This window comes from Ursus arctos, unplaced genomic scaffold (assembly GCF_023065955.2).
Source record: "Ursus arctos isolate Adak ecotype North America unplaced genomic scaffold, UrsArc2.0 scaffold_8, whole genome shotgun sequence".
NCBI lineage: Eukaryota > Metazoa > Chordata > Mammalia > Carnivora > Ursidae > Ursus > Ursus arctos.
The window spans coordinates 37253156-37270408 of NW_026623100.1; the positions used below are offsets into that span (position 1 = coordinate 37253156).

At 36.3% G+C, this 17253-nt stretch overlaps 1 protein-coding gene across 6 annotated transcripts in view; it reads right to left on the reverse strand.

The window, feature by feature from the left end:
- The window catches only part of EXOC6B (exocyst complex component 6B), a 600511-nt gene that overhangs the window by 478876 nt on the left and 104382 nt on the right, over positions 1 to 17253 (reverse strand). For all 6 annotated transcript variants that reach the window (XM_044392293.3, XM_057309029.1, XM_044392302.3 and 3 more), the window contains 4 exons: positions 12063 to 12228; positions 6966 to 7013; positions 5232 to 5322; positions 5075 to 5120 (listed from right to left, as the gene is read on the reverse strand). In XM_044392293.3, the coding sequence (XP_044248228.1) occupies positions 5075 to 5120; positions 5232 to 5322; positions 6966 to 7013; positions 12063 to 12228 (351 nt within the window). The remainder of the gene's footprint in view (positions 1 to 5074; positions 5121 to 5231; positions 5323 to 6965; positions 7014 to 12062; positions 12229 to 17253) is intronic.

Below are 17253 nucleotides of genomic sequence, written 5' to 3' on the forward strand. Positions count from 1 at the left end.
ATAGACAACAAAAAATATTAGGAAAAACTCAATAAAACCTAAAGGTGCTTTTTTGGAAAAAAATTAATAAAACTGATAAACCTCTAGCTAGAATAACCAGAGAGACGGAGAGAGAAAAGACTTATCAACATAAGTAATGAAAAAGAAAGCATTACTATATATCCTGCACATGTTAAAATAATAAGGAAATATCGTACAATTTTTGCTAATAAATTCAACAACTTGGATGACATGACAAATTACTTGAAAAACACAAATAAGCAAAATTTACTCAAGAAACACAAAATGCAAACAGCCCTGTATTTATTTTTTAAATTAAATTTGTAGTTAAAAACCTTCTCACCAAAACCAAACAAACAAATCTCCTGGTCCAAGTGGCTTCACTGATGGATTCAACCAAATATTTAAGGAGGATAATGCCAACACTATACAAACACTTCCAGAAAAATCAAAGAGGGAATACTTTCCAATGTATTCTATGAGGTCAGCATTAATCTGAAGTCAGTGACATTACCAAAACAAATAAAAATAACACCACGATAAATACTCCTCATAAACGTAGATACAAAAATCCTCAACAAAATTTTAACAAATCAAATACCGCATCATATAAAAAGGATAATATACCATGACCAAGTAGGATTTATTCCACAAACCCAAGTTCAGTTTAACATTCACTAAATTAGTCATATAATTCACATTAATAAGCAAAAAAAATTTTTCAACACATGATCACCTCGACTGACACAGAAAAAGCATTTGACAAATACAATATTAATTCCTGGTACAAATTTTCAACAACCAGAAATAGAAGGAAATTTCCTGAACCTTATAAATGGCATATACAAAAAAACTACACCTAACATCGTCTTTAATGGTGAAATACTTTCCCCCTAAGACCAGGAACAGGGCAAGGATATCGGTTCTCACTACTTCTATTCAACACTGTATAGGAGGTTCTAGCCAGTTCAGTAAGACAAGAAAAACAAACCAAAAAGAAAGCTTCCCAATTGTGAAGAAAGAAATATAACTTCCTATTTGCAGACAAGATGATCATCTACACAGAAAATTCAATGAATTAAACCAAAAACCTGCTGTAATTCATCACTTAGAAGGCTGCAGAAGACAAGATAAACATCCAAAAAATAAAATAGTATATTAGTAATAAATGACTGGAAAGTGAAACTTAAAAATCAATACCATTTAAAAGAAGTATCAAAAAACATTAAATATTTAGAGATAAATATGACAAAAGATATGTAAGACTTATTCACTGAAAATTACAAACATTGCTGAAAAAAATTAAAGAAGACCTAAATAAATGACAACATCCGTATCAGTTGGGTCGGAGGGAGGAGATAGACCAGCATGGTATGCAAGGGACCTAGTGAAGTAAGGAGAATGTCCATATTGAAAGGTAACCCAGTATGGAATGTCAGAGCCAAACCGGGATGAGGAGGGCATTCAGGCAGGACAGAAGCATGCTACAGAGTATTACAGCCCAAGTGGAATAAGGAGGATAGCATACAGAGTATGCTGTAACTCAGCGTGTGGTGTTAGCAAGATAAAGAGTTGCAATGACAGCAATAATAGGTAATTTGTTTCATAAAAGGAACTGACCAAATAAGTAAATATATTAAGAGTAATGAGGGACGCCTGGGGGGCTCAGTTGTTAAGCGTCTGCTTTCAGCTCAGGTCATGATCCCAGAGTCCTGGGATCGAGCCCCACGTGTGGCTCCCTGCTCAACAGGGAGCCTGTTTCTCCCTCTTCCTCTGCCTCTCCCACCACTCATCCTCTCTTTCTCTCTCAAATAAATAAATAAAATTAAAAAAAAAAAAAAGAGTAATGAAAGCCCGTGTAGTCAGTCATAACGAGTACACTGAGCGCTTAGATCGTGGCTTCTAAGTAACATCTCTACTTAGAGAAATGACTGATTCCAGGGCTACAGCAGGCAAAGTACAAGATAAACCTGAAAAGCCTCTCCTTTTGTTAGTAACAAAGTACTCAAAAAATTATGAGGACATATTAAAACACAGAAGCCAGATTGAAGGGGCTACTCTGGTGTCATTCAGAATAACCTGAACAACAAAATAAATAATATTAACAAATTATGACTCATCAAATAAAATAAGAAACCATGAATCCACACTGACATAAAAAAACTGAAGTGAAAATGTGATGAAAAGTGATTAATTTACATAACTATAAAATACCTCCCCCCAAAATTTTTAATTACAAATTTTAAAAAGAGCAACTTCACAATGGAAAAGAATCAGAGTGAACATCATCACTGATAGGATAAATCAAATTTATGTGCGACCTGCTAAGATACAATGAGAACACAGCACCACTTCTGTGATATTCCAGCCAAAGATATATAACGTGAATGTAATCATGAGGCAATATCACACAAACCCAAATTGAAGGGCATTCTACATAATAAATGGCCGGTAATCTTCAAAAGTGACAAGGTCATGAAAGTCAAGGAAAGACTGAGGACAGCTCCAGGCTGAAGAAGAAAGAGACATGACCACTAAATGCAGCACATGCTTTAAACTGATTCTTTTGCTATAAAGAACATGACTGAGACAATTAGCAAAATCTGAACTGGGTGTGAGGATTAGAGGCTACTCATATATCAATGTTCATTTTTATTCTTTATTGCATTGTGGCTGCACAGAAGAATGTCTTTATTTGTGAGGAAATTACACCAAAGTATTTGGGGATGACAGGGCATCACATCAGCAGCTTACTTTCTACTGGTTCAGGGAAACACATAGCTAATTTACATGTACTGAGAATGTTTAAAAATAAATTTTTTTAAAAACCACAAAATAAATGACAAAATTTACAACTATACAACAAAAAGTGCCAACTTTACAAAGTTAATAGATAAGCCATGCGTTGAAAGCAAATATTTGCAGGATATTCCTAATAAGAGGAAAAGGTATACAAAGTATCTAATGAATTCTTATAAATGAACAACAACAACAACAAACAACCTAAGAGAAAAATGGACAAAATATATGAAAGAAAATCCAAATGTCCAAAACCCAGTATCACTAGTAATCAAAGAAATGAAATCACAGAACAATTATCTATCATTTCACAACCGTCAGAGTGGCAAAAACCAGAAAGTCTCACAATTACAGATGTTACCTGGAGGTGGAGTAACAGACTCCCATAAAATGCCAGTGGGAGTCTAAACTGACAATCTTCACTCTGGAGAATAATACACAGTAAGAACAAATACATAAACATACAGCTGATCTCTTCTAGGCATAAACCCTAGGCCCGCAGAACTGGCACTACCTGGGAGTTTGGTAGGAAATGCAGAATCTCAGGAATGAGCCCAGACCTCCTGAATCAGAATCTACATTTAACAAATCCCCATGTGATTTGTATATAGAGCAATATTTGAAGAGCACTGTTCTCAAGAAACCTCGAATGTGTGAACAGAGACACAAACAAGAATACTGATTGAACCACTGTCTGCACAGCAAACAATGGAAACATGTCAAGTACTGTCTGAAATCGAAAGACACTGGATACTGTCTTTCACAGTATCAGTGAGGACAGTTATCCTATAGTAACAACAACCCCAAAAATCTCCATGTCTTAAAACAAAGATTTATAACTTACTCATATTATACATCTACAACAGGTTGGCAGGGAAGTTACTCTGTTCATTATTACAGTTACTCAGGGATTCAACCAACATCTTGAAAGTTACCATTTGTCATAACCAAGGGAAAACCAAGCTAGAAATTAACTGCTAAGCCCAAAAGTAATATTCATCACCTCTGTTCACATCTCATCAGCCATCTTATCAACTCACATCTTATCAGTCACACAGCCCAAGGAAGCCTAGGAAATATAGTCCTACTGTGTGACAAAAGAAGGTTGAGCTAGAAATATTGGTGAACAGCAATCGTAACAACCACTGGAAATGAGAGGGGAAATGTGAATTAATCATATAATGGACTATTATAAGGATTAAGGTGAGTGAACTAGATCTACATGCATAAGGAAAATAAACTCTCCACTAGTATGTAAGCCCCATAAGAGTAGATCTTTTTGTCTGTTCTCTTCAGAGCTGTATCCCCAAGAACAATGCCTAGCATATAGTAAGTACTCCATTCATTTTCGTTGAATGAATGAGCTCAAAAAAACAAGGACTGAGAACCATTCATGTAAACGTCTGGAATAAAACCAGAGGAAAACAACACACAGAAGAGTAATCCTCTCAACTTAATCTTCACTTTGCCCCCTGTGATGATTAACTTCATGTGTCAATTTAGCAAGGTCATGGTACCCAAATATTTGGTCAAATACTACTCTGGATATTTCTATGAAGGTATTTTTTTTTAGATGAAATTACTGACACTTAAACCAGTAGACTCTGAGTAAAAAAGGTTACTCTCCATAATTTAGGTGGGCTTCATTTAGTCAGTTGAAGACCTTAACAGAAAAAAGACTGACTCCTCGAGGAAGAAGGAATTCTGCCAAGAGACCACCTTCGAACTCAGGTTACAATATTTACTCTTCCCTGACACCCTAGCTTACCATCTTACTCTGCAGATTTTCGACTTGCCAGCCTCCGTAATCACGTGAACCAATTCCCTAAGATCAATCACTCTCTCTCTCTCTCTACACATACACATACACATAAACACACACATTCTACTGATTCTGTTTCAAAGAAACCCTGACTAATTCATTCCTGCACCAGAACCAGTAACTATTTTTTCTACTATAACACGAAACCAAATCATGTTCCTCAAATCAACTATCGCTAAAAGTTATGTTTTACCCCTGAAAGACCGGGTCTTTTAAAATCCAAACTATGAGTGGTGGCTTTTTTAATTAAACGTATTACAGGATAACTTCATCAGCATGCCACACTAGCACGTACATAAGTCTCAGGATGAGTCGACAGATATACAAAAGGCTAGAGAAGATGTTATATGGACTTAATTATTTCTTGAAAGATTATGCTAAATATGGGCCTTAAAACTACCCTAATTAACAGAAATTTAAGATAAGAAAAAATGTTCAATAAAAAAACCTTACCTTTTAGTTTTCATCTGGTCCCTCAGTTTGCTATACATCTCCAGGACTTGAAAGAAAAGGGAAAGAAGAACACACAAGCATTATTTAGAGAAAGTGAGAAACATATTAAAGCTAAAGGAATTGCATCAAGAATCCTAATCCATTTCCAGTTCCTCACCTGGAAGACACAGCATTAATTTATCAACAGTGGCTGAAATATTTCTCTGTTGTAGTCGACACTGCTTCAGCTCTTCCATTGCTATTACCAGCTTGGCAAGAGGAAAAAAAACTGAATTATGCCAGTAGCTGTAAATAAAAAGCTTTCAGTCACATTTTTCCACCCTGTGTTCAATTCATCAGAAAATCCCAGACAGTTTCATAGAAAGACCTGCCAAGTGAACTAAGAAACTGCCTTTCTCAACTAGTAAAACATTCCTGCGTGGTTTCCCATTTTCTCCCCAAGATACATACTATACTAGAAAAGGCTAGCTGAAATGAAATCCTCAAGTCCAGGAGCTATCCAGAAGAAAAGGAAAAATTTACAGATTTTCTCCAAACTTTACTCAGACTCTTCATCATGTATGGTTTCATCAAATCTTCTGAGAAGATCCTATGTTTCTTTCATCAATGCTAGACTCGAGGGAAACAACCCTCCCTATATAGCTTCAGTTGAGTCTTAAAATTAATCTTCAACTAAATCTCTATTTTAACAAATAAACCACACGCTTAGAAGTTATGGCTTTTCCAAGAGTTCCAGTTTACTGAAAAGTAATTCATTTTCCTTCCCCTAGCTGTTTTAAAGGCTTCTGTCTGAAGTCGTACGACAATATAACTAGAAGAAACTGCAGTCTCTGCATAATTTTAAATATGGGAGACAAACTTTCAAAAAGCAATAATCTGCAGAGCCTCTTGTAGCATTCACCCCAAATCTATACCTAAAAACATTATCTGCTTAGATACCATGAAAAAAGAGCAAAAGAGAACTGCCCTAAGTCCTAGATAAAAACAATCAAAACCTAATCTTAAAAACTATTAAAATAAAGCATTAAATAATTACTAGTCGGTAAGAAAGGTACATGATACAGAGAACAGTAATGGACTGCAAGTCAGAAAACTTGATTTTTAGTCCCAAACTTGCCAATCACTATGTAAATTTTAGCAAATCATCTGTTTTAGCTTCCTCACCAATAAAATAGTGATAATATCTGTCCTGACTTTGTGATAGCCTGTCATGAGGATCAAGTGAGAAAAAGGATGTAAAATAATCTTGTAAACTGTGATGGTGTAAATGGTGATTATACCAATTAACAGAATCACTGATCCACTTGTTTAACAAATATTGATGGAGCACCCGCTTTGGGCCAGTCACCATTTAGGCAGGTAGAGGGAATATGGCAATGAATAAAACAAAAATTCCTGACTTCATGGAGCTTAATTTCTAATGGAAAGAGACAGACAAAAAAACAAACATACAACTAAAAATATATAATAGTAAAGCATGATAGGTGCAATGGAGAAAAATAAAGCAAGAAAAGTAAAAAGAACACAGGGGTGAAAGTAAGTCTGCAATTTCAAATAAAAGGCCTCATTAAGGAGGGAACATCGAGCGAAGTCTGAACTGGAAGAATATTGGTGAAAGAGCATTCCAGACAGAGAGAAGAGCACTGGCTGTATTATGTCTACTCAAGTGATTTAAAAAACACAGTGAAGAAAAGCCACAGCCTCTCTCACCAAGCTTTCTGATGGCTATATTCACATAATTCACAGAAACATTAGGGGAAGCAACAACTAATGTCCAAGTTCCTCCAACACACTCCTGATGGTCTTATAAGCCACTATATCAAGAATGCAGTCATCAAAAGAGAATGACAGGAAACAGAGAAGATTTTTTCAAAAGGTAAACTGGCCTTACTTCCTTCCCCTCATGCTGCAGTTTTCTATTAGTATCCGTCACTTGATTCTGTGGAGAGAAGACAATTTAAACTCATAAAAAACAATATTTAGACAACTGTTGGGTAAGATCACATTTTAAATGAAAAGACTAAACTCAGTTACTTGGATAGTTCAATATTCCAACACATTTTGTTTTAATGGCATTCTCTTGGGTCTAAATTATATCAACTTTTCTACTAATGTTTTCTACCACATGATCTTTTGAACAATGAAAAGAAAAAATTACTGAATGATGTGTTTAGCTTAGAATATTCCAAACTAAGATATAACAACAACTAAAGATCACACTTTAATTCTGGAAAGAAAAGAGAAAAAACAGAAAAAATAACCCAAAGAAACTTACCATCCCGATTATGTGTACAAAGAACAAATTTTATCATAGATATTTCTCAACTCGCCAATAAATTCCTGGAAAACTTGGGTATAAACTGAACTTTTTAACTCAGGCCAAATCTTTCCTACTTATTACCCTAATTTTAGAAAATATTTTATCTTGGGGCACCTGGGTAGCCCAGTCGGTCAAGCATCTGCCTTTGGCTCAGGTCATGATCACAGGTCCTGGGATCGAGCCCCAACTCGGGCTCCCTGCTCAGCAGGGCAGGGAGCCTGCTTCTCCCTCTCCCGCCTCCACTGCTTGTTCTCTCTGTGTGTCAAATAAATAATAAAATCTTCAAAAATTTTTAATTCTTTTTGGATCATTAATTCTTAATAGTTCCTAACATTTCCACATTCCCATTTTTCTAAATCAATCTCTCCATCAGATAGTCAAAACTATGTAATCAAGCCTTAAAATTTATCTAGAGTTTGTAATATAAAAGAATTGGCACCAAGTTTTTTGATACCCACTTTTGGAGACTCGATTGATATAAAAAAAATTAAGTACAGAAGAGTAATTTCCTCAATACCTCAGATATTATCAAAACATGAGCAATATTAACTTCTAAAGCTTAACTTTAACAGAGGCTTTCTACCCTTCCACCAATAACTGCCACCCTTTGCACTTTTAAGGCATTCCCTTAGTCCAGTGTTTCCTATCAAGTCCCTTAGAACACCAAGAAATGTTAGTTAACAGGTACTCTGCACATGCATACAGAGATGCACACCTGTACAAATACACACACACACACACACACACACACACACACGCCAAAAAGGGAAAGTTCACTAAACAGGCTAGTTTAGGGGACTTCTTGAAGCCTTTAATATTCTAAGTGCTCCGTGAATGCCCAATAAGGGCCTATCATACAGAATGTTTTCCAAACTTTTTTAACATAATACCCTCTTATTAAGGATCATCTAAAGAAACTAGTTTTTCAGGAACACACTTCTTGAAAACTTTGCATTAAACTATATACTACACCTGGACTACCATTTTCAGAGCAGATTATCACACGCACCTCCTTTCACAGACAAAACAAAACCCGATCTTCTCCAGAAAGTCTTTATAAAGTAAGAGAAAGAGAAGAAACCCTCAAATTCCCTCTTCATTATTTATTTAATAGCACCACATGTGAAACACTAGACTAGACTGCTAGCTCAATATAAATTAGGAGTGTGATGTAGCTGTCTCAAATGCTGACCTAAGACAACATCAATAGAAGCACTGTCTAAAGCAGAGGTCAGGAAACTTTTTGCAAAGGGCTAAGTAGATAATCTCTGTTCTAACCATTCCCCTCTGCCACTGTAGCAAAAATGCAGCTATAAACAGATGCAGATAAATGGGCATTGCTGCATTCCAATAAAATTTTATTTACAAAAATAGGAGACAAGCTGAATTTGGCCTGCAAGATATAGTTTGCTGATCCTTGGTCTACAGGAAGTGAGATGGTAAGGCTATTAGACCACATTATGAGAGTTACATTCAGATGCCATGTTTTAGGAAGGCCACTGACAAACTGAAACACAGTGAGATGGGAGTATGTTTGGGGGCACCTGGGTGGTGTAGTCGTTAAGCGTCTGCCTTCGGCTCAGGGCGTGATCCCAGTGTTCTGGGATTGAGCCCCACATCGGGCTCCTCCGCTAAGAGCCTGCTTCTTCCTCTCCCACTCCCCCTGCTTGTGTTCCCTCTCTCACTGGCTGTCTCTCTCTGTCAAATAAATAAAATCTTTAAAAAAAAAAAAAAAAAAAGATGGGAGTATGTTTGGAGAAGGACCCAAAGCCACACAAATGAAAACCAAAGGATTCCTTAGCCCAAAGAAGGGGGAAATATTCATTTGGAAATACTATACATTATACCTGGACACTATACACTATACACCATACCTAAGAACAGCTGTCCACCAAATATCTGAAGAGCTATTAGAAGAAAGGTGCTGTCCTAAAAATAGTGCTTATTACTTAAATAAATGGATGTTACTAGAACATAGGATAAACATCAGCTTAATAGAAGAAAAAGCTTTCAAGTAATGTGAATAAAAACGGGGTAGGATGCCTTGAATTGTGTACTGCTATCCCCCTTCAGAGTAGTTATTCAAGAATAATTAGTTGTTTAATACTAAACTAGAGAGCTCATAACATTCAACCTTCCATAAACACTACTAAATTCAAAATCATTCTCTACTTTATGTACCTTATAAAGACACAATTTCTAAAAATTTTTTACCTCAAACTCATTTGAGAAATACATTTTACACTGCAACCGGTACACAAGTATAGGGCACGCGCGTTCGCACACACGCACACACACACACACATACACACACACCTGAAACAAAATTCTCAAGAAACAGTGTTTACCCTCACTACATATAACACAGTTTATTGCTTTCTATTCTGTTCTGTTCTACCTCATTTCAATTTTTATTAAAATACTGATTATGGCCCACTAAATTGATCTCGTGCAAACGACGGTTTTAAAACACATCTGTAGGAGCCTAACCAATGCTTCTAATAAGAAAGATAATTACCATTTCATTACTATTTTAACATAAAAATGAGAAGAAAGTATATTGCCCATCTAGGGTGCTACTCCTCTTGATGCAGAAAGCATGAATACGGAGAGAGATAATATATACACTATGAATCAAAAGAAAGAGTGGGCTCCTAGAGAATGTAGTTTCTTTTCATTGCTATGTTAAAATAATACTGACAGTAGTTAATACTTAACCTTTCGCATTTTCTAAACTCTTTTCTAGAGTTCAAACATCCTTAATTTTCATGGTTTCTTAACCCAGGTTGGATGGCTCCCCCTGCTCTAGGGGGAGCAGCTATAAACAAAATGGGTGTGCTGCTAGACTTTACTACCCTCAGGTTTCAGAGTCACTGAATGGGAGCCTGAAGCAGTCCAACACCCTGAACTGGTAGCCTCCCGGTCATGCTTTCTCTCAGGCGCATCCTGAGTGATTTGAAGGAATTTGCAACCTGAGACAATTTGGAGGAAGGAAGAGGAGGACCAAACAGCAAGTGACATCAGCAATTGGTGAACATTCCGGGCAATGTTCAGTGCTACCTGCCAAGAAGATACTCTATCAGATGACTACTTCAGTAACTGGAGACAGAGCTTTGTGCGGCCCATCACAGACAAGGGGCCCAGGGAGCACAGGCAGAAGTTTGGAATACACGCGTCCAAATAACACAGAAAAGAACAGCTTGAGGTGAGAATAGAAGGCTGGGATGGCTGAGTGAGGACAAACAGCACACACGGCTCCTGGCAGGAGCCCCATATCTTTGTTTCCAGACATTTCAGATACTTGTGTCCATTTGAAGCCTCAATTGTCCATTTCAGCCCCCAAAAATTCAGCATAACTTTTTATTTAAAATATATTCACACTGTTACACTTTTTAACAGCTTTATACATAAAGTAAACATTTCCAATACTTTCTCATGTAAGATATCCTTCTAAAATAAACTGTAGTTTATTATTCTTTTAAATGAATGTGTCATGACTTATTTTACTAATCTTCTACTAAATGACTTTAGGGACATTTTAAAGTTTTACACATTAGAAGGAAAGGAGGGGAAAAATGAATAAAATAAAATAAAAGTTTTACATTCAAAAAAAATCATATGAACATCCTTATACATGCACCTATAGCCTCAGAGTAAGTCTTTGGGTACCCTGGCTGGCTTAGCCAGTTAGGTGTCTCTTGGTTTCGGCTTAGGTCATGATCTCAGGGTTGTGAAATCAAGCCCCACACTGGGTTCTGTGCTCAGTGCAAAGTCTGCTTCAGACTCTCTCTCTCATTCTCTGTTTGCCCCTCCCTGACCCTTGTGTGCAGAAAACAAAATAAATAAAATCTTTAAAAAATTAATAATAAGTCTTTAAAATAATGTGGAATTTTAAGAATTCATAAATTAAATTGCTCTCCTCAAAGGTTATAACAATCTACACTCCAACCAGGCATACCCTGGTTGACTGGTATCCTATCTCTCATGTTAAATATCATTTTTCTCATCTCTGTCATTTTATTAGGTGGCATTTTATTAAGTCTCCATTCCTTTAATTTTCTAAATTGTAGAGTTCCCTTGTATTTCTTCTTATGTACTCTGTATATTAATGTATATTTGTTTCTTATTAGAGTGTTCATATTTTTCCTTTTAATTTATAAAGATTTTTTCTATGTTACAGATATTAATCACTTGGCAAATGTATTTTTAAATAGTTTTTATTTATTATTTATATTTAATTTTTACCTTATATGTAGAAAAGATTCTTTCATTTTAATGTCATATCTATCAAATTTTTCTGGCTTTAGGAATTTTGTTTAGAAATGTATTCCTCACTCCCAAATCACACAAACATTCACCTGTACTTTCTACTAGTTCCTTGATGGTTTTGTATTTTACCCTTAACTGTTTCTTTCATCTGAGATTAATGTTGATATACTGAATGAAAAACAGGTCAAACTTAATTTCAACTAAAATAGTTAAGCCTTAAGCACAGTAACAACAAATCAGAAGAGCCATTACTTTCGGAGGGTGGGGTAAAGGGAGCAAATTCCTTCCTTAGTTTCTTTACTGTAAACGTGTAACCTGCAATGTATTCCCTACTCCTTTAATGCTAATCAAAACCCCAGCACAGAACAGAGAAACAAGTCCCTCTAAGAGCCTTCTTACTTTGAGTTTCTGAGCTTCCCCTCTCACTTTCAGCAGTTCAGTTATAGAGTCCACAAAGCCCTGGTAATGAAAGTTGCACATTTTCTCAATTTCCCGGTCATGATTGCGGATGCGAGTTTCAAGTTTCTCCATGAATCGTCCATGTTCCTCACCATCATAGACAGACCTTTAAAAAAAAAAAAAATAGCATGAAGATAGCACCAGATATACTTCTAAGAAAGAGAAACAGAATTACAAACCCAGAAGTGAATTTATTTGGAAATTTCATATTGAAGGTACATTAACCACAGAGTAATCCAATTATATTAATATTGTCCCAATTCTAGACGAGTTTTTTTTTTTAGGAAAACAGAAATTTTGCTTCCTATTCAAAAAATTTAAATATTGACAGTATCCATCACAGAATTATTGTCATAAAATGAAAGGACTGAATTACAACTCCTTTGCAACTTTCTTTCTGAAACTAATCCAGAAAAAGTCAATTTTGGATAAAGCCAACTATCCAATCACTCCATAATTATACCCAAGAAGCGGATGCTGTTGGAGAAAAACACAGCTGTGCTGGGTTGACTCAGTTTAGCTATATAACCATAAATCTAAATTGGGCATTCAAAAAATAGCACTCGATAATAGTACTAAAACTATCCCCCCTACCACCACCACCACAAAATCACTTTGTATTCTCAATTAACTATGAGTGAGAACCTTACTGTGTCCTCTCCTCAAATGTCCATCCCCTCGCTCTCAGCTGCTGATGCGACTACACATTTCATAGGAAAAACAAAGAAATATTTCTTCTCCCACTAAAATCAACCAACCTTCTTACCTCTATAACTTCTACTCTGTCCACCCTCCTGTAACAATGCAAAAAGCGTTCAAGCTCTCATCTGTCAATCCTTCTGGTTGTCTCACCAACTTTACTCCTTCAATTATTCCCTTTTATCCATCCCCTACAGCATACATTTCCCCACTCTGCTAAATCATTCTCATGGGCATATAAACATGATTTTAAGAAACTGTCCTTATCTACACATTTCCCTCCAGCTAACCATCTTATTTCTCTGCTCCCCTCTTTGTCCCTTCCTCACCTCCCAATCATTAGCATTCATCTTGCTCCACCTAATAGCAGCATTTGCTGTAATATGATACACCCTCCTTGAAACAATCTTTTCTCTAGAATTCAGTGATACCACAAGAGTGTGGTTTTTATCCTTTCACAGACAAGCCTTCTCAATCTCCTTTCTGGGCTCCTCCTCCTCTATTCCCTTTCTAAATATTCCTTAAACAACTTATCTTTTCTAACTATGCTCTCTTACCAAGCAATGTCATCTAACCATGCCTTTAAAATACCATGTACATAATAATGACTTCTTTATCTTTAATTCAGAGCACTTCACTGAGCACTAGACTCAAATACCCAGCTACTATTTAACAATTACAACTGGATTTTTAAAAGCCATCTCAAATTTAAAAATCATCTATAACCAAACTATCTCCGCTCCCAAACCTGTTCCTCCCCAAATCTCCCCACCACTCACCCACCTCATCACAACTAATGGCACTCTCCAGTTGCCCAAGTCAAAAATCCAAATGCAGGAATTACTCCTAATCCACCTCTTTCCATCACACACCCCATCCAATCGATTAATAAATCCTGACAACTCAACCTCCAAAACATATCTTAATAGTGGACGGCATCCCACCATTTCCACTAAAACCCTAGTCCAAATCTGAATCATTGGCACAGGGTAATAGCTTCCCAGTAGTTTCCATCTCCCTATCTCCTACCCCCATGCAGGCACCCTCTACACAGCAGTTAAAATGATCTTTATAAAGCAGTAACTCAGATGTTATCCTTCTGCTTAAATCTTTCTAAATAGTTTCTCTTTACCAAAGGAATAAAAATCTTAACCCATTACCATAGCCTATAAGATCCTCTACAATCTAGCCTCTGCTATCTCTCCAACCTCATTTCTCTCTAGCCCCCACCCCTAGCCACCCTTGACCCCTATGTTCTAGCTACAATGGCTTTTTTTTTTCAAGCCTCTTCTTCCCTCAAGAATTTTATTTTTGTGGTTCTTATGCCAGTTATGTTCATCCTCTATATCTTCAAACAATTTTCTCATTCTCACCATCCTGACTTGTTGTCTCTCTCTCCCCCCAACCCATCACAATTAGATTATAAGCTCCAGCGCAAGAATTCTGTCTCATGTTCTCCACTGTGCCCCTACAACAGGGCCAGACAGGTGGCAGGCAATGAGTAAACATTTGTTGACTAAATGAGTGACTAATATTGTCTCTAATTACTCTTTGACATCTGACATTTGTTTAACAAATACACATTTGTTCATTACCAACATTCGATGGTTCTAGAATCATTTATGGGTACCAGATCGTGACCCTGATCTTTGTACTCTCCTCAGCAGATCAGTGCCATTGCCCAAAACTCAGCAGGAACTACACACAATACATACACAAGTTTGACTTTCAGTAAAAATTCTGATCACTGACTTCAGAAAACCCACAGCAATCTAGATTCATTCTCCTTCCTTTGAAATAATGAGAAGAGATCTTCAAATAAATTATAAATAATTCCCACTTTGACAATTAAGACACACTACAGAATAACCAATTGCCTGAAGGAGCCATTCGAAATACAGACAGAAGGCAGAATCTACCAATGACATTTCAACTAACCTCAAATAAGCATAAATTTCCCCTTCCAAAGAAAAGGAAAAGGTTTCCCTGTGAAGATACTAATATTCCTTGCCATTTATAGAAAAGCAATAACCAATGAAAATGTATCAATCTAAATGACATGAGCAAATAGTATTCAATATTAGACAACTCTCTGGTTCCAAATTCAGTTATATCTTGACCATATATATACTTGACCATAGCACATCTACTTCCTTCTACTATGTAGAACCTCTCTTCATTTTTCCCTTCCAAAGATCTACATTAATATCACAAAAGACAACACAAAGAGAAAAAAATCTCCAAATTAAGAAATTTGTAACATGTTAATAATGCCTCCCTAGCTCCCTAGTTCCCTGAACTTCCTGTTTAAAAAATATAAATCAAAGAAGGAAAGGTGGATTTTAGTTGCCTAACTGTATAGTCTTAGTTTTAGCAATGCAACTAATCAGCTATGATCTTTGGGCAACTAAGTTAATCTCTCTGACCCTCAGCTTTCTCATTTAGAAAATAGGAAGCAATCAGTTACAAATTCTCTTAAGTATCAGCCTACCTCTAAGTTTCTAAAATTAACTTCCACTTTCAAATTAAGTAAATAAACTGTAAAGATCATATATTTTTCAGAGGAGTGTTAACAGGTAGTAGTTTGAAACAACTTAATGAATTTTCTACATCCTTATCACTAGCCCCTAACTATTTCTCCTATCTTAGGGCCTTTATGATTCTACTATTCGCTCTAGTTCTAATAACGTTGAATAACATCAAAGGTTTATAGCAGATCCCCTGAGTATCTTGAGTGTTTAAAAAGTCAGAACAAATGTAAAACCCGCATATTTAAAACAAGGGTCTTGGGACTATATTTAGCAAACTTGTGTTTCATGGGTACGTATCAAGAAATCCACAATTTCCAGATTTAATGTGTGTACAGGGAGAAGCACATACATGTAATTTTAAGGGAAACTGATCCATAGTTTCCATCTGGTTATCAAAGAGGTTAAAAATCACTGATTTAAAAGTTTTGTTTCAAATTGCCCAGCACAGGAAAAGGCAATTATAGATCACTACTTAACAGCTCAATTTCTATCAGCATTTAGCCTTCGTGCTAGCCAACATATCTATTAGACAGAGAATGTTAAAAATAAAACTAAACAAGTCTTAAATTCTGGAAAGGTTATAGACCTACAGAAGTTAACCTAGTATTTGTTGTCAACATCGCACTTGAACAAAGAATGGCTTCCCCGCCCCCCCAACTTGGGGAATAAACGACTTAAACTAGAGAAAGACTGCCATCTAGTGATGACCCATTTCTAACAGTCGAAACTTCAACTTGACGTGGCCAAGAGGGACTGCTTAAAATTTTAAAACCTATATTCTGTAATACCTCCTGGCCAAAGACTTATAACTAGTTATTAAATGATACTTTATATAAAGCCCTCTAATGTTTAAACTTCCATTTGTAATATAAAGCAGTATTTTTTTAAGATTTTATTTATTCATTTAAGAGAGAGAAGCGTGCACACAGGAGTAGGGACAGAGAGAGGGGGACAAGCAGACACCGTACTGAGCAAGGAGCCTGACACAGGGCTGGATCCCACGACCCTTAGATTGTGACCTGGGCAGATATCAAGAGTCAGACACTTAACTGACTAAGCCACCCAGGCGCCCCTCTAATATAGAGCAGGATTTAGAAAAAAACTGTATGCTTTTAACATATCTGTGCCACAGTTAAATAACACTGTATGAAATAAACAAACTGTATCACTGGTTTCATTATCTGTCATAATCCAAAGAATATTCTAGTACCTAGTAAAAGGTAAACAAGAAGAAATGCTTGGGAATTAACAAGTTTTTATAGCCCAAATTTTGAGTCAATCACATAAATACTGCCTTGTAGAGTCTAATTTCACACACACGTGCACACACACACGCACACAGAGGTTTCTACAAAAAGCAACATGTTTTACCCTAGTGGCTATCTCTGATGCATACTTTCAAACATCCCACCTAGATTTCATGGGCATTTTAAGAGTGAGATTTTAACTTCTAAAATGGCACTTTAGAGGGGGCGCCTGGGTGGCACAGCGGTTAAGCGTCTGCCTTCGGCTCAGGGCGTGATCCCAGCTTTATGGGATCGAGCCCCACGTCAGGCTCTTCTGCTATGAGCCTGTTTCTTCCTCTCCCACTCCCCCTGCTTGTGTTCCCTCTCTCGCTGGCTGTCTCTATCTCTGTCGAATAAATAAATAAAATCTTAAAAAAATAAATAAATAAATAAAATAAAATGGCACTTTAGGAATTCTATTCAACAAATATTTATCATTCCTATGTAATGAACCATTATGGGATTATATCATTTGCTACAGCCTATATCAGCTCAAATCTGTTTGCCCAAAGAGAAAAATAATTAAATAATGTTATGAGCATATGTTATCTCATTTAAATCCTATGAACTTTATAAATTAGACATTATTCCCATTTTATAAATGAGGAACCTGAA